Source organism: Anopheles arabiensis, chromosome 3, assembly GCF_016920715.1.
Source record: "Anopheles arabiensis isolate DONGOLA chromosome 3, AaraD3, whole genome shotgun sequence".
Classification (NCBI taxonomy): domain Eukaryota; kingdom Metazoa; phylum Arthropoda; class Insecta; order Diptera; family Culicidae; genus Anopheles; species Anopheles arabiensis.
The window spans coordinates 22,322,010-22,347,920 of record NC_053518.1 but is presented as its reverse complement, the minus strand read 5'-3'; the positions used below and the strand labels follow the sequence as shown (position 1 = coordinate 22,347,920).

At 47.2% G+C, this 25,911-nt stretch overlaps 1 protein-coding gene across 1 annotated transcript in view; it reads right to left on the bottom strand.

Moving 5' to 3' along the window:
- Positions 1 to 3,083: 3,083 nt before the first annotated feature.
- LOC120901406 (ras-related and estrogen-regulated growth inhibitor-like protein) overlaps positions 3,084 to 25,911 on the bottom strand; it is a 30,406-nt gene continuing 7,578 nt past the window's right edge. The window contains exons 2-5 of the mRNA XM_040309323.1: positions 18,996 to 19,151; positions 12,547 to 12,860; positions 8,682 to 8,850; positions 3,084 to 8,583 (exon numbers count right to left, since the gene is read on the bottom strand). Of these exons, the coding sequence (XP_040165257.1) occupies positions 8,447 to 8,583; positions 8,682 to 8,850; positions 12,547 to 12,860; positions 18,996 to 19,071 (696 nt within the window). The 5' untranslated portion in view covers positions 19,072 to 19,151 and the 3' untranslated portion in view covers positions 3,084 to 8,446. The remainder of the gene's footprint in view (positions 8,584 to 8,681; positions 8,851 to 12,546; positions 12,861 to 18,995; positions 19,152 to 25,911) is intronic.

Sequence of the window (25,911 nt, the reverse complement as noted above, 5' to 3'; positions counted from 1 at the left end):
TAGTTTTTTTTATCTAATGCTTAAGTGATTCTTTTCTATGAATTTGAATCGCCAATTTAAAGAACTAGTGGGATCAATTGTTTCGTTAGTTTTAAATCCCCCTGTCTTTTTCATTACGCTTTGCGCCTTGGCAACACTCATTGCTTTTTCCAATATTAACTTTGTGGATACTCATGCACCAGGCTATCTTTATTTGTAATCGAATGTAATGTCTCAGAGGAATTCTAAAAGGGGGTCGTTATAGACACTAGACTCAATTCTAGTGTACTAGTACTTAAAAAAAATGTTTTTCATTTTAAAAAGTTTTATTTTATTGTATTCTTCTTCTTCTTCTTTTGGCTTAACAACCGTTGTCGGTCAAGGCTTGCCTGTACCACTTGTGGGGTTGGCTTTCAGTGACTTATTGATATCCCGCCATAGAAGGATAGTCATTTGGGTCCATTTGGGGCTTGAAACCATGACGGGCATGTCGTACGAGTTGACGACTGTACTACGAGACCGGCTTTTATTGTAATTTTATTGTATTAGAACAGATAAATGCTTCTTCCGCACTACAAACATATCTGATTTTATCAATTCCGGCTTACCGGAGACTCAGACCATCTGGGAAGCAGTGTATTAGTTGACGGCGACAGTCTCGAGGTAGTAAAGGAATTTTGCTATCTCGGGACGGTCGTTACTTCGGACAACGACATCAGCAGCGAAATCCGGAGACGCATTGTTCAGGGGAATAGGGCATACTATGGGCTTCACCGACTGCTGAGATCCAGAAGACTTCAAGCCCGCACGAAATGAGAGATATATCGCACATTGATTCGCCCGGTGGTCCTCTATGGACACGAGTCCTAGACCATCCCAGCGGAGGATGCAAACTCTCTGGGCGTGTTTGAGCTACGCATCCTCCGGACCATTTTTGGCGGTATGTTCGAGCATGGAGCGTGGAGGAGAAGGATGAAGCACGAGCTTGCTGAGCTGTACGGCGAACCGAGCATCCTGACGGTGGCGAAGGCTGGCAGGATACGATGGCTGGGGCTTGTCATGAGGATGCCGGACTCATGCCCCACCAAGAAGGTGTTCGACAGCGATCCCTAGTTCGGCATAAGTCGCAGGGGAGCACAGCGAACTCGATGGCCGGACCAGGTGAAGCGAGACCTGACGGAGATCGGGTGTCTGCATGGATGGAAGGCTGGAGCCAGGGACCGAGCATCCTGGAGAATAATTGTTGACCGGGTCATGTCACATCGACTTACTCAATCGTGAGCAGGCCAACAAGAGAGAGAGAGAGAGAGAGAGAGAGAGAGAGAGAGAGAGAGAGAGAGAGAGAGAGAGAGAGAGAGAGATATCAATTCTATATTGCAATCAATTTGAAGTGTGTTGTCGTTACGTTTGCGAGAAAGCGGTGCCCCTTAGTGTATGACTATGCGTTTAATGGATCTACCATTGGTCGCAAAAGCTGTGTCACGGATCTAGGAGTGCTCCTTGACGAAAAGTTGAGCTTCCACGACCAGCTAGAGCACGTTGTCACTAAGGGTAACCAATTGATCGGCTTACTAAAACAAATAGCACGAGACATCACTGACCCGATATGCATCAAGACGCTATATTGTGCTTTGGTGCGACCAGTGTTAGAATACGCTTCAGTAGTATGGTGGCCTACAGCTGCTCGTCCCCTAGCTCGTTTAGAGTCGATCCAGCGCAAATTCACGCGGTTCGCTTTGCGCTCCTGGAGTGTCCAACTGGACTATGAGGGACGCTGTGCGTTGCTTGGCATCGAGACGCTGAAGCAGCGGAACTGCAACGCTCAGAGGCTGTTTGTCGCGGGACTTCTTGACAATCGGATCGACTCGCCCGCGCTTCTTTCGAGGCTCAACATGTATGTCCCGCCGAGATCGCTCCGAGCTAGATCGCTACTTGACGTGGAGGAACGCCGCACTCGCTTTGGCTCCTCTGATCCGTTTATTCGTATGTGCCGTGAGTTTAATGTTATTTGTGATCGTCATCAACCTGACATGTCGCGCACCGCATTGTTAAATAGTATTCGTGTCGTGCGACCTTTTACATGTTAATTATGTTACTTAAGACTAAGCGTGACAAATGAATGACCGAAATGTGACTATGCTAATGTAAATGAATTCGCCTCAAGTGGGCCACTTGCGGTCCGTTGAATTTTAATTAATAAATAACAAAATAACAAATAACAAATAATGAACGCGTTCTCCAAACTCATATGTACCCATTACAAGCTGCATTCAAACTCATCCAGAAAAGACTTCAATTCTGTGGCTTTTATTGAACCGCCAATAATCGTTACCAAGCGCTCACAAAGAACCTTCATCAGTCGGCCTAACTGGACCAGCACATCCACCGTAGGTGTCCCTCGAAGCGAAACTGCAGCCCTCTGAAGCAGGAGACGAATTACATGTCCATTAGCATCATCATCAGCAGCAGCAGCAGCAGCAGCAGCCTGTCCAAACCACGTGAATGCACAATGAATCGTCGACCCTGCAGCAAGCACGTGGTGTGGTAACGCAGGAAGCGCTTTGCTGAAAAACGCATTATCATAAACCAAAGACACACAGGCCACATTCGAGAAAGGTACCGGGGGAGAGGTACGGTTTAAATATTTATTTTTTGACACCATCATTCGACATCCGGTCCCGTGCGGCCGCAACGGGTCGCTGTACCGCATAATGAAGGTCCTGTGTGAAAGGCCTGAGTGTGTGCCTTTGAAGCGCTGCAACCACCCAAACACAATCCACCGAGGCTAGTAGAACGAGCAGGCAACGTGACAACGGTTGTTGACCACCGGATGCACCGGGCCTACACACCCATCCCGATGCCGTTGCGTTGAGCGTAAGATGAGCACCGAGGGCAGAACGGTATCACGTTTCCGCGCAAACAAGGATACTCACACACAGAAATACAGAAATTTGCATCCCATTAGCACAAGGATACGTTTACCTCGTACGTGGAAAATTTGCCTTAATGCAGTTCGATGGAATATGTACGATTGCAATTAGTATGTGTGATATGCACTTTTCGAAGTAATGACACAAAAAGAGGGCCAATAATTATACGCACCATTATGTTTCATATTTAGTACAAATGCTTATCTTTATTTTCCGTTTTGTTTTTCTTTTCACCCATAATCAAAGACTCACGCAGACTCCGTTAATGTCAATAAACGCGTACGCATAAAACAAAACTCTTACCAGTTAATAATACAAGTAGTTTAGGGAAACGGGGTTTTACCGCACAATGGTTTCGATTTCGATTTAAGCGGTTCAACTGGTTTCCACTAGAGACTTTCGCAGGGATGGGTTGGGCCGGAAAGCAACATCAAACATCCGTGTGGTTTGGTGCAAAATGCTTCTTAATTTTCACTTCATTACAGCTGGGTCCTCTGGGCGAGCGTAAAGCAATGCTATCAATCACGCTTTCCTAGCTAAATCGCATCCTACGCTCGAGAGACCATTATCCGTTAATGGAACTAATTTAGTAGAGCACGAGCGTCCCTGTTCTTTTACGCGTGGGTTGTGGTTTTAAACATAAGGATATTAAAGATATGCGCACATCGGGAGCCACAAATTGCGGGTTTATAACGATTTTTTGTGTAACCTTTTTCGCTTGCCTACTTCATTCAGTTCCAGCTGTTTTGATTTGCTTCTCCATCTTTCCTGCTACTCTATACCATTCCCCGTAGCATACGTTTTTGTTTAACCTACCGTAACAATAGACTGAGCCGACTTGTTTGTGTGCCGATCGATCACTAATAGCGTCAAAATCACGATAAATCTAACATTTGATATTAGGCTCACAGTGTGCTGCATCGTTTCCAATTCCTTACCCTAACATTCATTGTTTTATCTATTTTCTTCTTTCTCTATACGCTATTAAAAGTGTCGCTCTTGCAACCTGCGATCCGCTTTAATATTGGATGCGTTCGCGCAGCCAAGCAGAGAAGAGAGTGTACGAGTGTTAACCTTACATTTCATTTCCTGTAATGGGAATTTTTATCGCATTTTGGCGGCTTTGGTTCCAATTGGCATTGACATCTATGTTAACGGGAGATATATGTTTCTTTGTTTTCTTTTTTACCATTCGAAAGGAATACAATTAGAATGGGGGGGGGGGGCAACAGCTTGATCGTTCTTGGGCTTTCAAACCAAACAATTACTCAGGATGCAACCGGGTCGGCCGTGTGCCATTATCTGTGTGTGTGTGTTTGATTGTTTCAATTTTTGCCACTAATTTACTTCATTTTCTTTTCCTCTACTTTGCAATACCCTCAAAGAAACTCAAACAGCAGCAAGCAGATAGTATCGGGACAGCAGAAGGATGGAGCGAAGCGAATCGAAAGAAAAAGCGTAAAACTTAACTTTACTCACAGCCTTGCTTGAAATTTTGAACCTCCTCCTCCCTTCACCGTACCCTTTGTTACTGTACCCTCAACGGTCCAATTGCAAATGCTTCGCCAAGGCAAACGCTCTCGTTCCTTAATTAATGCAAGGAGTGAAAAGAACAGCAGTCAAGAGGGATGAGTTGCGTTTGGATAGTTGCGAAAGAGTGTAAAATCAGAGAAAAAGATAACGATGCTTCAAATGCATGAAGGTTGATCATTTGCAAATCGGAACATAATGTAATGACACACTGCTTCAATGTCAGCGGTGTCGTAGAGGGAACAGCATATAATGAATGACCCTAAAACCACTTCCCCATCTACCAAAAACAACTCATTCATCTTTGGTCTCGAAATAAGTCAGCTTTCCAACAACAACAAAAAAGCAAAAGAAAAAGGATCAAACACCAGCTTTTCGCGCACAAACGATCACCATTGATCGTTTGGGGGAAGGGAGGTTTTTCTACTTGCACTAGCAAACACACACACACGTAACGATTCACCTTTTTTTCTTCCAAAGCCACACAGCGTTAATGACGTCCGAGGACGTGTGTGCCGCTAAAAAAAATGCTCATCTGCAAGGGAAAGGAATTCAAAAATAGTTAACCATCACTCAAAGGCATCACCGGGTTGGGAGGCGCGGTTTTTACGCCACTACAGCAAAACAATGCCACTGCGGGAAATGCATGACGTATTTGGCAGCGAAACGCTGGAATTAAACAGACGTACGCCTTCATTGCCCCTTGCTCCCTACTCTCATCAAAGCTGCCCGGAAATGCCATGCTGTGCGGCGCTGGTCCCCGCTCCGTGGCCAATATGGCGCTCCCCCGTCCGATGCGATACGCTTTGCCGAATGACGTTTGTGACACACACACACACCGGCTCACTGATCGGTTCCGGTTGGAGCACAGCAAGCCCCGGTGAAACACATTGAAATGTGTACAGCAAAGCAAAACGAAAGAATCCTACCAAACCGGCACCAACCACTGCTAGGTAGGAGGCAGCAAAAAGGGATCTATTTTTACGATGAGTCAAACACAAACTCATCGCCAGCTCGTCCGTCTAAAACCACAAACAGACGGAGGGGCGAGCGAGCGAGAGAGAGTAAGAGGGACGCGTTGGTCCACCTTTGCGTTTGGTTTTTTTGTTTTCAGCCTATTCCCAGACGGCGAGATTCGAGAAACTCCCGGGCGCGGCGATATCGGAAAAGAGCTCTGCCAATGACAGATCTTGGGATAGGGAAAAACATCGGAGGAGAGCCCCGCCAAAGGTTTGTGCGCGCTCCGCTGTCTCTCAATCCGGTCATGACGGGATGCGCGCACTCGCGTCACTTGCGTCAAACCCGGTGCGAACCAACCAGCACACAAAGAGCCGACGAAAGCAATGGAAACATTTTTCCTTCCTCCCTCTTTTGCTTCGAGAAGGTTTAAAGTCAAAACGCAAACGCATTGCAAGCACTTTAATAAAGGCGGATATGTGTTTTGTCCTTTGCCTTATTTCTTGATGAATCAATCCTGTTGGTTTGGAAGTGTTGTTATCATTTAAATTACGCTTTTGCAGCACTTAAATTGGGTGCTATTTATTGCCCCCAATGCTGCGCCACAACGCGACGCGAGACAACTTATAGTCTGCGTGTAATAATAGTCCAGCATGAAGCGGTGGATAGTGAGCGGAAATAGATCGTCCAATGGATCACGCCTCTGCACACTTTGCAACTATACAGACACGTTTGATTTGTGACACACGCGACCAATAGAATAACACCACAGCGTATCGAAACGCCTTCACGAGTGTGGCTGCATTTATAGCCAGCCAGGCGCCCGCAAATAGCGCTCACGAGGAGTGTCCTGAAATATAACGAACCAAAATGGGCGCCCATTTTTTTGTTTTTGCTGTGGCAGAAAGATGGAAACGAGTAATAATCGCAATGATGGCAAAATTGACAGACAGAGGCGTTTCGCAGCAAACAACTGCCATCCATCGCCCGCAATGCCCTGGCACCTGGCTGGGGATGACTTGCAAGATGAGCGACAGCAAACAGGTTTGGGATTTATGGCGAATCGTATCCTTCAAAGCTGGATTAATTTCCCTCCCGCCCGAGGGAGCAACAATCAAACAGATGTCCAGCGCTCTATTGATCTGGTCTGATGGTGATTAGTTGAAAACAACGCAAAATGCGGGATTTTTACACAGACTTTGTTTTTGTGTAAGTGTGTGATTTCCCAGTAAACTCGGAATAAACTTCCAGCTAAATGTCCAGGCACTTTTTCCAGCGAACCGATAAGGCCTTTGCCGCCTGTGGACACTGCTTTTGAATGCAATGATTCGTGTGTTTTGACTCGTTTCGTTGCTTGTTTGTTTGTTTTTGCGCTAAGACGAATTTGAACAAACAGCTCGAAACTGTCCGCGAGATAGAGCATCGTTTCGGGAGGGGGAAAAAGCGAGCCTCACCAGCAAGATTTGGTTGTTTGTATAGCAAGACACGAGTCTGCACAAAACAATTCAGCGATCGAAAGTTCAACAGAACAGGATTAACTTTCCGTTAAGGGCAAACCAATAGCATGATACCATCGATATCGGGATGATGTAACTGGTAAACTTATCGTATAATCGTTACGAGAACACCACATGTTAACAAGAACCAGATTGTGCTCGTGCCGTTCGGCTTATTATTACACAATTATTAATCATCTTCACAGCTAACGAGAGTTGTGTTAGCTGTGGAAAGGCCCCAACTCCAGTCACCAATTCCGTCATAGTAACGAGAAAAGGAGCAAAAGACCGGAGCGAACTGGAAACTGTTTGTCTTCGGTGTGGAAAATTACTGCACGCCCACGGACACATGCACTTGATTATACAATCGCTGGTGAAGGTGATACTGTCGCGCTTTCTTTCCACCCACCCATTAGTGCTGCTTGTCGGCCCATTCCCGCACACATGGTACAAAATTATGCGAATGTGTGGTGTGCCCTTTCCTGCTCAGTTTCCGTTCAATGCAAAACGAAGGAGTACACAGAAAACCACCACCATCCCCAAAAAAACAAATAATCAATTACGCATGCCACCCGTGCGGTGGGCCTCAAAATTATGCGCCACGTGGACAACTTTTTCGATCTTTCCCGCAACAGCCCCCCGCTAACGCCACCTTTTTCTTGCTAGTGGTTGTGTTTGCTTTTTTTCTCTCCCATTTTTTCTTCGCTGATGAAGCGCTTCTTTCTTCGCTTAGATGCTTGAAACTGAACCCCTTCTTCGCCGGGCCGGAAAGCCCACATTCTCCAGCTGTCGCTGCCAGGCGACGACACTAATGAGGCTCGATTGGGTGGAAAGCGTGCCGCTGTGGAAGGAAAATTTTCCATCCAGAAAAGCCAAGGAACGGGGGAGGAGGCGCGCCTGCTTGCGAAAAACGCGCTACTAATGTGTTGCTTTTGCTGCTGTTTACTTGCTGTTACACGTGAAGCGGGAGAGAGAAAGTGATAGTAGGGTTAAGGGATATCGATTCCGAGGGGAAAAAGGATTTGCAAACGATCAACAACAACATCCTGTCTGTAGAAACACTCACACACACACACAGTTTGACGCACACACGCCGGATTGCATCGCTGTCTAGTACGCTTTGAAAGAGCCTCCCCCCGCGAGAACTCACTACCTTTAGCTAAAACGATAAAGGCGTTTCTCGGGATGCTGAAGCGACTTATATATCGAGATGCGGGACACTATACGGTTTTGGTGGGAAAAAGGGGAAACTCTAATAAGATTAAATCAAGAAGCCGAGCAAGAGCCAATTGATGAGCGCCGATTGTATCGAAACGCGGGACGACGCACTCACGGAAAACGACGACGGGCGGGAACGACGGTTGGAGCCAAAAAAGAGGGGAGGGGGATCACTTCCAATATTATTTCTAGCATCACAAATTTTGGTTTGGTTTTTCTGGCCCCTTCCGTCCCGTCCCTCCGTCAGCTTCTCAGTGTCCTCTCTACACACCGAATATGCACCCCGCTGCTAAGCTGCTTTGTTTAATTGCTGTCCTCGGCCGTGGTCGACGTCGGTCATAGGGAGGCAGTCGCTGTGAAGGCCTGGCGTCGCTTCATCACGCGCGACTTGTGCAGCTCGCCTTTGTGGCATGGCACGACCGTACCCTGGCTGACTGGCGGTTGCCGTGTGCCGTTGTTACCGATCAGCGTTCCTGTAGCACGAGAGAGAGAGAGATAGAGAGCAGAAAAACGCAGCGGAAAATTAACAAAAACCAGTTCCTACTTGAAGTGAGATTCAATGCAAACTTACCAAACATTTTGCTGACGGAGAACTTGCGCGGCTTGACCGGGCGGGCCCGTGATTCCACCAGCAACCGTTCGAACGCTTTGTAGAGGGCGGGCGTGTTGTCCGCCACCGACACCTCGCAGAAGCCGATCGCGTGCGACGCGGCCAGCGATGCGCCTTCCGTTTCCTGTACCTGAACGCCGAACAAGAAGATGTAAGAGAGCATATGGTGGTTAGAGACTTCTTCGCTTGGACAGTGGATGGAAAAAGAAGCACAAAATTCCTTCCGATACAGTCACAACAGGCGCACGCGGAAACTAGGTTAAGTGGTTTTCAGTGTAAGATTCGCCCAAGACGGTCCCAAGCTTGACAGCTTCAAATATTTTTGCACAGTTTCGGAGATGTTTCCTTTGCATCTTAGCATCTTGATAAATCTATGCTCCAAACCTACTGCCTAAGCTTGCTCTGTAGAGGGATGTGATGAGAAACTAATGGCCCCGCTCCTGCAAGCCAGTATCTTTTGCCGATCAAAACAAAACATTTGTCAAATGCCATTGCTATTTTCCACTACAGGACGGTGGCGACCTTCCCCCCCCCCCCAGGCTGGTCCTACAATCTTGATCGTGTTTGCTTGTCCCGCAAACTAACAAATTGGCACCGATTGGCCGTATCCTACGCGTAACGAACTGTGCCCTGCTGCCCGCGGGGCACAGTTGTCTTCCTCTATGTTCTCCCCCTGCTCCCTAGCACAGGCCTTTCGGGTTGACATCTTAATCGTCTGCGAATCTGCAAAAAACACGCAGTGTCATGCGGACCCCGCCGATGGCGACTTAAAAGTAGGTCAGCCCGAGATAGGCCATCTCTGGATAATGTCGGGCGAAATCTTGCGCTGGCGTTGGCAAAAAAGCTGACAGGGGCTGGTAGTGTTTGCGATTGGCATCATAATTAATTTCGATTAGCCCTGCTGCTAACAAGCTGCCTCGGCGCTGTCGGCGCGCGCGCTGCAACGTTGCGAAACTGACAACGAGCCGTACCGGCCACAACACGTTTGCCAAATTGCACGTGTTAATGAGAATCGAGTCCTGCTTTACTCTCCTCCCGCCGCTTACCTTCCCTTATTGTCTTTCCGGCTGGCTAAGAATCTGCCCAAGGGGTAATCGTGCCACGGCAAAGCGAATGGCTGCACCGTGACTAATGAATGGCACCGCGAGCGATGTTGGAACAGGTGACACACAAACCCAATGGCATTGCATTGGGCGAGGTGACACGAAACGAGGCCAAACCGAGGGACCCGCGACAACTATGAGTATGCGGTGGTGTGTGTGGTTTCGGCTGCTAATATATACCAGTCAGTCAGACCTACCAGGGACGCTTGTTCGCTAATCACAACCGTTCGACAGCTTAGCTCCCAGCCCCAGCTGCCCACACGATGCAGCGGGATGCACAGCAAGCTGCATACAGGCACCCATCCGGGCGTGAATAATACACTGGGTTTAGTAGTGCATCCATGTGGGCTGCTGGTATAAACAACGGCACATTTCTATCCACCACGAGAAAACTTGAGCTCGTGTGCTTGCGGTTGCACGTTTTACTTCCAAAATGTTTATCAAATCACGCACTGTAAACGTGCATCCTACAGGGTTTATGTATCTATGCCATCCAGTCAAATATTGTACATAAATTCAGAAAGAATAATTCTGTAGAAAATAAAGATATTTAGCAAATTATTTAAAGTTTTTTATTACCTTTCCTTAATATTGTTCTTATCTCACGTAAATAAAAACCATTTTAGTCATTTTTAATTGTACTTTAAATCATTTGCAAAACCGTTCAGATTAGAAAAAAATATAAATAAAAAGGAAGATAAAAAAAAATAAAAATTGTGTTTAGCTTTATTTATTATTCTTGATTGTACATAATTATGCAAAAATAATAAATGTATGGAAAAACAAATAAAAACGAAATAGATATTTAAACTGAGAATTTAACTGAATGTTTTGCTCTGATGATTTGTTGTTATAGTTATATTATTTTATATTATTTGAGTATAGAACGTAATATTTTATTTTTTTTAAATAGTAATAAGTGAAGCAAATATAAGCTATATTTTGAAAACTGCTCAACAATCCATAAGCTACGACAATAGAACAGAAAAGAAAAGCATATTGAAATAATGATTTAACGCAAATGATTGGTCCAAAAAAGCTAAAAAAGAAGGTGAAAATGAAAAGCTAATCAATAAATTTGAAAGTTGTCGACGAGATTATTGAAAATATTTCACACTTCTGTCATCATCCCTTTCCCCCCTCCAATCCGAACACGAACGCAAGACCACTTTGCAGCAAATCGATAATAGATTTATTTCACCGGCAACAGCCGGCAAGCGAACGAAGCGTCAAGTGGCCCTGCCTTTGCGCGCCAAGATCTTCATCACGCCACGATCACGTGAAACTGCCCCACCACGTTGGGCGAGGGATTAAACGTTCAGTTTTGCCTCTTTTTTTTTGTTCTCCTCCTGCACCTCCATTGTCTGACCAGGTTTGAGCGGTTGCGCGAGGTGGAGACGCCCGGTGTTTTTCGCGGAACCACTAATAACTGGCGGACCTGAAAGGGCCAAGTGGTGCTAGTTGGTGTGTGTGTGTGCAGGGGAAGAGCATACTTTTGTTACGATGCTACCGTGAATGTTTACACAGAAGGGTGGAGAATGTTTCGATTACCCTATCCAACGCTCACTATCTCCCTCTCTATCTTGCCATCAATTTAATGGGCTGCAGAAGTGATCGAGATAACACAAGCAAGCGAGCAGGTGGGGGAGTACGAAAACCGAATCTTTCGAAGTAAAATGATTCCCAAGAAATCGTGGCAAATTAAAGGCAAAAAAGTTTCCGAACGAGTTTCCCCCCAAGTCGATCCCAATGATGGAACGGAACAAAAACTCTCTCTCTGTCTCTCCGCTGTTTTTTATTCTTTTTCTTTCCTGCAGCTTTCTCCATTACCATTCCCAACTCGGCGAAGAAAATTGATTCCGACCGCACCAGCGTCATCGCGGCTCAACATTCCACAAAAATGCCTCTCCTTCCGCGCACGCTACAAGCAGCAGCTGTCCCGCGAGCTCAGGTTCCATTCAATTTCACGTCACGCTCTAATTGCCGCATACGCACACGTCGTACGTTTCCATCTGCCGCCTTTGCCTCGCGTGCCAAACCCGCCAAACCCAAGCCGGGCAGTAAAAAATGAACCTTTTCGCAACATAATCCAGACGCTGGGCAGACCCGCCTTCGTGAAGGTTAAGAGTGCTGCTGCTCTGTCTGTCTGTGCTGCTGCTGTGTGCTAAAAAGATTATTTCCTAGACTCCCAATTCTCGCAGTTTGGGAAACAGGGTTTTGGCTTAATTATCTGTCGCTACTGCTGCGGTGCAATACCCCCGTAACAACATCCGTACCATCATCGAATGCAAATGTCATCTCTTCGTTCGCTGGCAGTACAAATTGAAGTTCATGCTGCATGGGAATCTCACTACACCGACATTGGTGCAAAACAGCAAAATCTGTGAAGGGGTTTTCCCCGGAAAGGGCAACGAGCTGCTGGGCTATTCAAAGTAATAGTAAATAGGAAAACTACCCAGTACACACACAGCGCTACTCCCCTTAGGTCCTCCGTTCAACATCAACTCAAACTCCAATAAACACGCACACTGATGCATTCACAGTGTCGGCCCCTAAGCCTTCAGTAAACTTGTAACCCTCTCCAACGCGGATGTTGTTTTTGATGAACTCGATTCACCCCAGTTTTCCCCTGGGTGGGCCCAACACAACAGGCACTCGAATGCTGAAGTGCGGAGCCCAATCCAATTAACCAAGCTCAGTAAAACAGGGACGACCACACTTACCTCACGCAGGTGATCCAGATCGGCCTTGTTGCCGACCAGGTAGGCGGACGGTGCGTTCTGCAGCTGCCGCAGCTCGGCCAGTGACCGCTGGGCGTACTCGTAGCTGGCCCGGTCGGTGATGCTGTACACGATCAGGCAGGCGTCGGCCCACTGGATCTGCTCCACCGGGAAGCCGTTGTCGTTCTCCGCCGAGATGTCCACTATCTCCACATCCAGCACGCCGCTGTCGAGCGTGACGGTTTGCTTGTAGAGCAGGTCCGTGTTGGAGCTGTACTCGCCGATGAACCGTCGGGTCAGGTAGCGCACGGTGAGGGCTGGAGTAAAGGAGGGTGCGAGAAGGAGGAGAGAAATCGCAATCAGTCAATCAGTTAACCTTGGGGAGAAGATATTTCCATTTACTGTATCCCTTCCCGTGTATCCTTCTTAATCCAAAGGGCTGGACTGGAGAAGTTCCGTAGTCACTCTGGCAAATCGGGAAGTTACTGCAATTGCACCCTCCCCTTAATCCTGTTGTAATGCACTGCTCTTGATGGATGGAAATAGTGGTACTGCCGGAAAGGGGGACACACGTGTCTTCGCAACTGCTACAACTGCTCTTCACGGGCATGTGGCAGACACGCGAAACGCACTGTTGCAAACAGGCGCAGCGGGAATTGCAGTGGTCATTTTGAGCGGATGCTTCTAGAGAACGTGTTACGTCACTGTTACTTTGCTACGTAACCTTCACCGTGTTGGCAGGAAGTTGTCCAACGCCGCACCACAAATTATGACCGTGCGAATGATCGTTCCATCACTGGATGGTAGTAACACGCCAGCCGGAACGATCAGTTAATCGGGTGGCAACGGCTAGCAACCTTCAAGGTCCCCCGAAAGGAAAGTGAAAATGACACCGCATTAGTCATGCGGGTGCGCGGGCGTGTGTGTCGATAACGTCTTTGCAGACATCTTTCCTTAACCTCAATAATCGAGCTAATACCGACACGTCTGGCTCTATCATACGCTACACTGTTTGTTAGTGCGCTTGCTTTCCTTGCTAGTCATCTCTTCTCTTGTTTGCCCCTCGCCGCATTCCTCGGTGCGCAGACAAGTGTATTAAAACCATCGACCACCGTTTGAATAGACACGCTTCTGCCGAGGCACCCCGAGATTAACTCCCGGGACACGAGGCGACGGTACGGGTGTGATGAAACGCTCTTCCTAACCAATCTTCCCTTGCGCGAGAACTCACGGACACGCGGAAGCCAGCGCATACTACCACATCACTTCAACGTGAGGGCACATCATTGGGGAGGGTAGGGGGACTTTTTTACGACCGCAACCGAAAGCAAAACGAGAACAAATCGGCCACTGGGGTTCAAATGCCGTGCTGTGCACCCAATCTGGGTCAAAGACAGCCGTCGGGATTCGATAACTGAGAAAACCACGCGCAGCATTTTACCCTCGATCGCTGCTTCTATGCTTCTTATCATTCTTCCTCTATTTTTTTCAATGCAACTTGCGTGTGCGTGTGTTTTTTTTGCCTTCTTCTGCAACCCCTCCAATGAAGTGCTCACCCACAAGCACAGACCTCAAACGATGAGTGGTGGTGGGCGACACGCGTCGGTTTGTTTTGAGCTAATTGATAAATTTGACAACCATCTGCTAACCTTGGGCAATTCCCTCTTTCATGTTGGTGACCCAATCCGACCATCGATTTGTCTGTTCTGGTTTCTTTGCCTCCGAAAAGGCGAAAGAAGAAGAAATCATGTGGGCGCAGAATATCTTCCACTGACATTCTCCAAAGAAAAACATCCAATCAGTTTGTTCTTGCTCGGGTACCGGAGTAAGATCGAACCGGCTCTCCACTCCACAAATGCCACTGAAAAGTGATACACCCATGAGGTAAATGTGTCACACATTTAGGGACAGAAAATACACACACACAAACCAAGCTGATTTTGTAAAACTGCAAACGTACGTGTGTGCGAGAGTTTCAACCAAGAATCGAACCTGTCAATCAGTCGACCGCTACCGCACGGCGTGTTACATCCGTTCCGAAAAAACATTCATCGCAAAAACGCCATCAATCTCCCGCCACGTTTGGCGCACGGCAGAGGTGTCCCGCCTAATAATTGAGGTCGACGGCCTCAAACCTGTCAGCGCGAGCGGGGGTCGTGCGCTGATGAAAGATAAATGAGAATCACCAGGTTTGGACCGATCATCCGGTGTGCTTATTAGAATCGGGTCCGGGGCTTTGGTTGGTTTGCAAGCGCCAAACGCGCAACTATCGGTAGGCAGTTGTCAGCGCAAAGGGTGCCCCTTTCACCCCCGGGGAGGATCCAACCCAGGTTGGAACATCTTCCGCAACCGTTCTTTAATCATCAACTAATAGGACACTTAATAGTGCCCCGGTGCGACACCGGCGTCGGTTCGTTGGCCTAAGCAACAACTCATCATTTAGACAAAGGACGACAGTTTTTTGACGTTTTGCTACCTGCCCCACATGTTTCAACCTCATTTCCCTTCAACCAGGGATTTACAAGCGGAGGGGCGATCATGGAAACATGTCACAGCGAACTACAGCAAGTACAAGCACCCAAGCGGAAGTAACAGCTTTACACATCAGGGGGGATGGATGGTTGCGTAGCAGTAAGTGTTTGGAACTGATTTTATTGTTACGGTTGGAGGGCCTTCAGTCCCCTGAGTGGATTGACTCGTCGAAACGGTCCAACAATGAGTGGCCAACGGCGTGGCAACTGTCTTGGAGTGGAGTGTGGCCCGGAATGGCCTTCGGTGATGAAAGGCCCTTGCTGCGTGATTGAATTGCGTTTGATCAGGCTGAACGGGGTTTTCCCGCATCGTCAAGCATCCTGCCAGCTGACACGGTGGTGGAGTGTGAGCTATAAATCAATTTCTTCCCCTTATGGAACTTCCCTTCGGCTGCATGATGGACGGGCCAAGGAAAGGAACTCACATGCTGTTTCTCACAAGGCGCCGCAACTGCAGCAGTGCAAGTGCAAAATTGCCACCGTTTCGCAGCGTGATCGCTCATTCATTTGCGCACCGTTGTTTACTATTTCACTCCTCACCCGAGTCGACATTTCAGAACCTGGATCAGGCCACGGAAATCAAACCCACGCCATGCAAAGTGTAAGAGTAAACCATTCCGTCCATTTGTATCAAATTGTTTCCTGAAGTCGGTGCATTGCGCCGTGGTTTTGGAAATTGATAGAAAATAAATACGCCCATCGACACGCAAAACGAGACGTTTCGGAACCGGCTGCCAATGCACGTTCGCGCAGTTTAGTGCCGCTACTAAGGGACGTAATGTACGCAGTAGCGGCAGTTTTTAACTTTTTGTAAATTGATTTATTTGATTAAACGCTCTGTTAAACACAACAGCTTTGCAGTTGGAACGTAGAAAATTGCTACAATTTCGCCAAATTTTCAAACACTAATCACTAATACATTCAGCCGTTTAGCTTAGCAATTTCGAGCAATTCGAGCTACAAAATACGCCACAGCAAATGCGTTCAGCTTGCAACGCAAGTATCGAATTATTGCCATCGTTAAATTGCGCCATTTCTCACTCTTTCACAGTTAAACGGCATTGCAATGCACCAGAGCGCAGAGCTCCAAACAACTTTCATTGAGTTAAAATGTGCACAACACACATGCTGCAGCAGCGCGTAAACAAAAACTCGCGCCTAGGGCGATGTTACAACCTCTCTTTCACATCCTCGCTTTGGCACCTCGCTTCACAGGCGCTCGTTGTTGTTTATTGGAGATGGACATACATCTCTGCGTATGCAAACGGGTAACGCACGATGGAAAATTTCTACATCTTCCCACCTGCATTCCCGATGCACACAGCAGCTCCCTGTGTGTGTGTGTGTGGCAGTGCATCATGATGAACCGGTTCGGTTGGGAAAAGTTGCAAGTTTATTTGTTCGGCTGTTTATCCCCATCCGTGTCCTCCCTATCTGCTGTGTAGAAAGTTATATATCTCAATTTCAGCCGGCGATTGCTTCTGACAGGTCCGTACGAATGAGTTGGTGAGCTCTGTACACCGATGGACTTTATCCGGTGTTCGTTATATGTTTTTTTCTACCTCCTCTTTAGAACTTCTAGATGAATCAGAATTTTCATTCCAAACAGTATGAAAAAGTGCATTTATTTATTTTTCTTTAACCTTCTCCTTCCAGGGATTTCCCTCTCGAACTCCCGGATGTTGTGGGACGCATTTCGTCACGCCGATCATTCAACTTCAATCGATTTCTTTTTGTGGACCAAAAAGTCAAACGCCTCATACTTCTCACACGGTACCCATCACCATCACCCTGGGCCACAGTAATCCTCTTCCGAAGCGAACGTTTGGTAAGAAAATACATTAAAAACGGCAAAAGAAAACAGAGACAGTAACGCGATGCGCTCTCCCCAACCAAGACCGTTTGGCTTGGTCCGTTTTAATCCCACACCTGGGTTAAAAATAATCCACCGATCCCGTCCGTACTTTCGCGATATGATGCATTGCTGCTTTGCACTCTTCCCTTTTTACCGCTACCGCTTGTTTTCTTCTTTTTTTTTTTGCGAAACAGTACAGCGCCCTGAAGGTCGCGCCGGCAAAGGATCGAGTCACCAAACCGCGGAAGCACCCCACCCAGCTGTGCCCGGGGAAGGATTGGAGCAAGCGGGCAAAAGGAATCTGTCAGTCGTGGAAATGAAAATATCTATCTGCCGCACTGCCGCACAGGAAAATGCACCCAAAACTCGCACCCAACTCAGTCCCCAAGCGCAGTGCAGTCTTATCCGATCGGAAGCGGCAAAATGAAATATTTCCCTTTCAAATTGAATGAGGGAACAACAAATCGATCAACATTTGGCAACGGCATTTGCCCCACACACACGATACGGTATCGTTGGCAGCGATCGTAAGGTCCGTTGAGGACCGGACCCCCCCCATGGCTGCCCTGAGCGTCGGCTGCGATGAGTGACGGTTTCATAATTGTCGCAAAATGGTACCTTAGCTTGAGGTTGTGGGGTTTTTTCGATGGCGTTCACTTACCATCCATCCTGCCAGCAAGATTGAGTGAATTTTTGTGTTTTTTTTTTCTTGTTTGTATTTGCAGACACGACAGCGCAGAGAACAATCCTGAACGTTTGCAAAAGTAATCAGTCCTGCTTTTTTATACCGCCGAAGCGGCCCAAAAACCTGGGAAAGAATAGTTTTTTTTATCACCGCACACAATATTCTTCTACCCGCAAGGTGCCAAATTTTGAATGGGTGCCAAGTCGATGAGCAAACGGGCCAACTGCCGCTGCCACGGCACGTTTCGTTTATGTTTCCCCGCGGTGCTCATTTTTCCTTGTCGTGTCAGGCCGGACACCGCGTTAGACTGTTGCCGTATTTGAAAGATCTCGGCGCAGAATGGGATACACGTCGGCCGGGGCATCGTTTGATGATTCACACGGTAACAAAACACCACCCAAAGTCCAGCTGATGCTCTTTACCCCCGGCTACTTCCGTGGGCGGCTTTTGCTTGCCGGTGATCACGTTCCGTAGCGTCGTGTGCTGCCTCACAGTTAAGCCAATTCTCACGAATCGTGCACATCCAACCGATAGACAAAAGTGCACGCCTGTTGAGAAGTGTGCTCTTTTCGTCAATAAATGAACAAATCTTTGTTGCCAATTCGATACGCTTACTTCAAACAGCCAATTGAGGGAAGAGCAAATAAATCGAATCATTTTTGGTTGGCTCAGATGTTGGCAGCGGACATGGTCCCAAGTCCATGGTCAGGTTTTAAAAATCCGTAGCAACGAAGGACACGAAAAGGGATGATGTTTCGCTCGGGGACGTTCGCGTCTCCTCGAGCTCTGTCGTTGCTCACGGTCCACGGCTGCGTGGACGCGATTGTTTGGCGAGCGAAGAACAACAAACAAATTCGCGCTGGATGAATCAAATTTCCGAGGGCACGTCGTTCAAGGTCTGATTCCTGGGTGCTAGCCGAATATCACAGCCGCGAGTCAGTGTTGTTGTTAAAACTCCACTCCACCAGGCTTAGTTACGAGCTGTGGATCGTGAATGAGAAACAGCCGTTGCGCCCATACGGTAGTGGAGAAACGGTGTGAAGCATCAGTGCAGTTCCGATGCTTGCACGCCGAAGGATATGCTCACGGACTGGACCGATTGTTTATTATCAAACAAAAGAGAGTGTTGTAGACAAGCGAAGAAGTGGAGGCCTTTGGTTAATATTTGCCTTCAAGTTTATTCTGTAACTGAGCATGTACTATTTATCAAGACTTTGTTTACTCCTCGATACATGTATAGGAAAAAAGTGAAATCCTACCACAAAGTACAAATTTTCTGCCAGCGGCAATGTTTGTTTTCCAACATCTGGGACACTACTCTGTAAGATCCTTCGAACTAATAACCTTCAATAACTATTGTGAACAATGTCCTATTACTTACCAGATTTTCCGACATTGACATTTCCGAGCACCGCTATCCGTACCCGGGGTACATTTGTTTTCTCCTCCGTCTTCATCCTGACCACGTCCTCTGCTGCTGGAACTATTTTTTTGTTCAATTTACCGCCTAAGGGCCCCTTTAGAAAGTGACCCAAATCTGAAATGGAAGAGAAATAAAGCTTGATTAAGGAAAGGAACTAAGTCCAGTGTCGTAGCGATTGTCCATAGAATATAGACCCCATGATCCAGAAACCTGGTTTTTGCAAACCAAACACCATCTACATCAACCGCAACTTCATTTGCACAATAGAAATAGCACACTCTCGCCATCATCTCGCACCCAAAACAAAGAGGCTTATCGAGATGCAAATGAAGAGTTGCGTTTCCATTCTGCAACGCAAGGACAAGTGCAATTGCTGATGGGAAAGGGCAAACTGTCATCGGTGCGCAACAAGCGCTGCGTGTGTTTATTTGGACACGCCACCACCACCATTGTCCACTGGCCATCGCTTTGCTGCTGATGAGTGGGTTTTTAATTAATTTTCCACGGCCAGCTGCATTACAAAATTTCTTCCTCCCACTCGAGGCCGGGTGCGATGGAGAGTTGAAATTAAATATTGCAATATTAAATGGATGCTGTTGCGCGATGCTTTCCTTTGTGTATTGAAGCAAGTAGAGTGTATCATTAAAAATTCAACCTGAGGTTGGGTGATGAATGAACGTTTGAGCTTCTAGCCCATTGTTCATTTTTTTTTTTGAAAGAAATTTGTATTTTTTGCTGATTTTTCAGCACAATAAAACCTCCACAAAGTGCTCTTCCCCCCTGCTTTAATACCGAAAACACGTGCTTTGCTAACCCAGATTTGTAGGACGACCGCCTAAAGCATTTTCAATTTTGATTACTTTCTCCTCTTTTTTGCGCAACCAAAAGATGAGCCTTTTTCACGCAGTTGCTAACGAAACACTCTGCCACCAACACACCACCACCAACTAGGACGTGACACACACTAAGAGGAAACAAATGCCACAAGCAGCACCAGTCTGCGCGCGTGGTACGCGTTGGGCAAGGACGACTCCTACCGTACGGTAGGCAAACGGAACGAGAAATTGTTTTCACAGCGTGGGCTCTTGCGGTACCGATAGCTTCTCCATTTCCCCTCCAACACCAGTGCGCACAACCTATCCTCTCCTCGTCTAGCAAGCGCCCAAAAGAGCATACCGTGTTACACGTCATGGTTGTGAAGCGTGACGTCACCATCTTTAGCCATCTCCCGTGCCCTTGAAGATGCTGCGTGTGGCATTTGCAGAAAAGCTGTGGGTTTTCTTCTATGCGTGTGTGTGCGGGTGTATTTTTCCATTCAATTCACTGTTCAATGTTGATTTTTTTCAATTCTCAGTATTGCTTGAAGGTACTTTTTCATTAGAAATGGTTCATCTTTATGCCATTTGTGCAATGCACGACTCGACTCGAGTTGTCAACGACGTCAGATTAATAGCAATAAATAAACCAGAGCACACATCGGAGTTTGAATTGAGCAATGTTTTGGGTGATAAATAACACACTCACACAAAAACACACTAATCCGCACCATTCGAGACACGTGTGCTTTTGCAATGGAAAGCCTTACACATACACGCTCGTATCGATTCTACGTAACTGCAGGCTGCACCACACCAATCAGAGCATAAGGATGTGTCGGAAAACGTGCCTGCTTTGTGTGCGGGCCGGATCGAATGGCCGAACTAATTCAGCTAAAACTCGTCGTCCCCGTCGGGTGTCTCTTTCGTCTCATTAGGCCGCATCCTTTTGTCAGCGCCAGTTGCGGACATGTGAGGCGAACAAAACACTATTGACCACCTGTCCGATACCGGCCAATACCAATACAATCGGTCAATTTCACAACCGCATCTCTTTAGAAACACTGCCAGAGCTCGGCGGCTTGAGCACGAAGCTGGAACGTGATTGCGTATCGGTCATTGGACGAATTCGAATGGCGTCATTAGTGAAGGGGGACATTCACATAACACACTTCAACCAGGTTCCAGGGAAAGCTGGTTTTACGGTGTACGCTGTTAGCAACGCTCCATTGCGGGCGCATTCAGCCACACAATTACTCATCCACCGTTTGGTCAGCTTGTTTTTATTGACTCCGTATTGACAGGCCATTTCCCTGGAACGAGCTGCATCATTTCTGCTCGGGAATTAAAAATGTCTCATCCCACCGGGACCAACAGTGAAGCACCAGGCAATTAAACGGCCCGGACTGATGGGTGCGTTCAAAAATAGACCCATCGGTTGGAATTCCGTTTGATGTTTTGATGAGCTCGTTTAAAATAAAACAACATTAACGCACTGCTGAGGGCTGATCAAAAATCACCTCTTCTCTCACTCTCCCTGGATGGAGAGGATAAGTATCCGTGACTGTACGTTTGTCAGCTCTTTTCCGGATCATTCGCTTTTGTTTGTTGGGTGGGTGGGTAAAAAAATGCACCACACCTGCCATTTACAAACGATTTTAATTCCTGTTGTTTCCCTAGCCTGCTGCACTATGATTAAGCACCTTGAACAAGCTCTTGAGGCCCCGTTAATGACGATGTTCGCACGATCAGATGGGGTTGTCGCACATTCCTGAGGCGCATTCCCCGAAACGCTGACGAAGATCCCGCCCGCCCGCGGGTGGGAACAAATATCACTCACTCACGACGCAATTCGTGCCTGATTTGTTCGACGATCGTGCGAACCATTTGGCGACATTTGGCGACGCTGTTCTGTGACGCGTTGAGAGAGTGTGCGCGAATTTATGCGAATCAAGCAATCAACATAAACAAACCGTACCGCAAACCGGGCCGGGGGCAGGGTGCATTTGTGTACTACTGTCAGCAACCGGGGACTTTCCTTTCCCAACTGCGTCCATTCGCGTGAGAAAAAGGGGATTTTTGTATCATCGGAGGAAGAGGAAAACCCAAAAAAAATAACGCGCCTTGCTACGAGTGTTTGTTTGGTTTTGTCTTCTTTTTGCTGGTCGTGACGGTCGTTCTTTTGCAGGAAATTCCTCGCACTAAAACAACGAGCAAAACTGAACTGAACGGACACAAGCAGTGCCGGACACAAGCTCCGAAACAAGCCCCCGTGTCGTGCGTGAATGAGCGACCAACAACAAAAAAATGCGGCGGACCACGCTGCTGCTCAACAAAACAGAGATCTGTAATGACATTTCAACCGGATTATGATGCTATATTTAGTTGCTGGTAAGAAAAAAGAGATAGGGGAAAAAAGCAGCCAACCAAAGAGAGCGAGTGCCTGATTTTCACGCTCGATACACACAAGAGAAAGAGAGGCACAACGGTGAATGTTTTGTTTTAAATAAAACAAGGCGTTTTGCGTGAAAGGAGTGGAAAACCGTTAGCAGGAAGCAGGAAGGTAGCAGGCAGGTACGGATGGTACATGTTTGCTCTGTTTGCTTGATCTTGTACGGCACCGGAATTTCACCGGTCCCGGTTCACGATTCGTGAGCGGCTTGTTCGCACGCCTATATCTCTTTCCCCAAACGAGTAAAAACAAATCTGAAAGGCATATTTTTTGCCTACGAAAACCATGTCGTCCATTTCGAGCAACCCGATTAGGTGATGAAAAGATGATGCGCTACTACAAACAGCTAGCCAATCCGACCCGAAACGCGGATTTTCGCTACGCAAAGTCATGTCTCAACTCCTTCGCCTGCTCAATCCACCAATTAACTGATTGGCGACAGAAGAAGAAAAAAAGATTTAAAAAACGCCCAAATACCTGTCAACGACCGCATCATTACTTTTTTTAAGACCCAATCATATCCCACCTCATCGGTTCGATTTGTCGCCAGGCTGGCCCCAAGCCAATGGTCGTGAGCGTGTTTGCAAAGTTCCGGGACGATTTTTATGTCCTCATGCACAAGCCACAAAACTGGAGTGGTGAATGAAAAAAATTCACCGCCAAAGAAAAAAAAGCATTACAAATTGCTTGCCTGGCATGACCATTAACCTAGTTTTTGAACCACCAGTTTTTGGCAACTGTTCATCGCCCAGGGCCTAGCAGTCCCGCAGGCCTCCGTATAATGAAGATTGCCCGTGTGTGTCATCTTGCAAACGCCCCACACGCTACACGGAACTGTGTTTTAAGTAGCCACATTGAAGATAAAAACACAGTACTGTGTTTGAGCCGTAAAAGTTGCTATTTTTTGTGTGGGTGTGCGGCTTTGTATTTATTGATTTCCTGGCAGCTTGCTATTTTGTGTCCATAAAACGATCAAGTTTGTTGCCCTCTTGGGGTGTTTGAGGGAGCCAAAGTTTTGAAAAACATCTTGCAACCCAACGTACGGGACACGCTGAGTGCATTTGGATGGTTGCCAATTAAAATGGTTGGGTCACTTCACTTTTGAACTTGAATTTTGAGTGAATTTTGCAAAGTATTCGCAATGTTTTCAAGTTCTTCTTAAGCTTAACTTTTTCAGGACCTACAGATAAGTTGTCCATATGTATCTCTATTTCTTGCTTTCATTGAGATGACTCTTTCGATGAATCAACACACCTGCGCCTGTTATTCAATTAATTTGTAGCTCAATCTATTACACACCCACAACAGTGAAACTGGTCGCAAACACACTCTAATTATTACAAATTAGAGTGCAACTTTAACCCATTCTCCCACCAGGTGTGTTTCCATTTGCTGGAAAAGGTTACGCTAAATGTCACAGCACTCATCGGTTTTCATTTTCCCAAGAAATACAGCAGTTTTCTCCCAACCCGTAGGAGGACTCACTGCCCAAGTAAGCAACAGCACCCAGCATTGCAACGTTTCCCTCATTGCCCCGGAAGTTAATCGCTAGCAAAATGCGAATTAAATATTACCCCCCGACCGGACCAACAGCACGTGTAGAAACCGGACTGTGTGCGATGGCACAACGCAATGGCACACCACCATTTGTCATCTCAAAAGCGTTTTGTATTCGGCTTGCAGTGCGAGAAAGGAATGCGAACCAGAACCCATCCGTTGCCTTTCTGGTGGTTAAGCAACGGGAACTGCGTCCACGCAAACGGGAATGTGTCACCATTAAGCCGGCGTGGGGCTTACCCAGGACAAAAAGGGGGAAAACATTTCATCCCTCCCCACGTTAATGATGCACGCATTTGTCATCGGAGTTCTTGGCGCGGTGGCAGTTTTAGCGACGCGGGCGTGGCGCGCAAGTTTCAATTTAACGCTCGCGGAAAACCGCCGGTTGCGTGCAACGATCGCCACCAGAAGTTGAGGCAATGGATGGAATTTATGGATTATGGAGCTTGGTTGTTTTGTTTTCTGTCTCCTGTTGCACTGGTTTTTATTACATTGTGGTAGTGGAGGAGGTTTGTTTGGAAAAAGAAACCTCTTTTCCCCTTTTGATGATGCACAAGTGTGTGAAACACGCCACACACGAACGGGGGAACGTAAAGCATATAAAGAAGAGCAGCGACACCAAAAAAAACGGGGCATGGGAACCGATTTGTAGCAAAGTGTCAACTGGCGCCAGCCGGTTTTCTCGAACGATCCTCCCTACCCCCTAACCCCCTTACCCTTCCTTCTGAGTCACAATTTTCACCTGCTGGGCGCGCGCACACACGATCGTGAAGCAGGGCAATTTCGTCACACGAACGCTGGCGACGCATTTGTACTCACTCACTCACTCGGAAAACGAACGGCCGTGCGAAGTGAGTTACGGCTCACGCGGCTGGCAATAAAAAGGCAGCTTTGGGGATCTTCCAACCCCGCGGCTCAATCTCAACTGCCGGTTCATTCTGGTTTGGGGAAGGGTTTTTGTTTGCGATCGCATCGTGTTCATTCCGCTAATCTCCGGACGGCTAGAGCTAGCGGTACACCGTCGTGCACAGTTTGTCGCGTTCATTTGCATTTTGTTTTGCTTCGACACGCTGCGTATCTTCACGCTGATGATGTTCACCTGTTGACGTGTGTTTGAATTTCTGCGTACTGCGTTACAATGACGGCTCCAGAGGAAAAACTTTCCATCGCAACGGCTGTGTGACGGCTGGTGTCTGTCGCCGTGCTCGCCGTTAACACCTCCTACCCATCACACCGGGGGTCGAGAGAGCAAACACCACCCTTTAACCGTAATACATCGATAATAAACATAATAATAACCTCAAAAGCGCTACCAGCCCGCGTAACGGTGCCGAGCTGTGGTGGCCTCATAAATAATGCATAAACTCACTTCTAGTGCACTCGATTTCCCTCCCCCGCTTCAAACTAAAGGGAGCGCTAAAGGAAGGGAAAAACAATCAAACAAACACACACACACACACACCAGCTGCCAGCGACTAATCGGTGTAAAATCGTGCTTTTCCGCGGTCCCGGCCTAAGCCTTCCGGGGCTGCATAATTTTATCCTTTTTGGCACGTTTGGTGCATCAATTATACCTTGAACTGAGTGCGTTGGAGGAGGATTTAGTTTGTTCCTTTTTTCATTATTTATTTGTAATTTTAATTCCTATTAATCCTTCCCCTTTTGCGCGGGCACAATGTTGCAGTTTGCGTTGCATTTTGCTTCACACCAATCAGGCTGCTGATGGAGTTAATTTATTCCTGCTCCCATTTTTCATCCATCTTTTTTCTCCTATTCGGTAATTTCCATTCGATCGAATCAACGTGTTTGTGTTGACGAGGCTATACCATCGGTTCGAGACTTGTTTGCTCCCATGTTTTTTTATGAGCCATTTTATTATGCTTTTTTTTTGCCCCAACGATCCGACGGCTCAGGGACAGCGTGGTATTAGGGGCATTATGTTTGGCCAAACTGATGTGCACCCCGACCTTAAGGCGTGGTGTACGTGGAATTATCTCATCATTTGGACGACGCTCAACGATCATTGTCAAGGGCCATTGGAAAGGCAGAT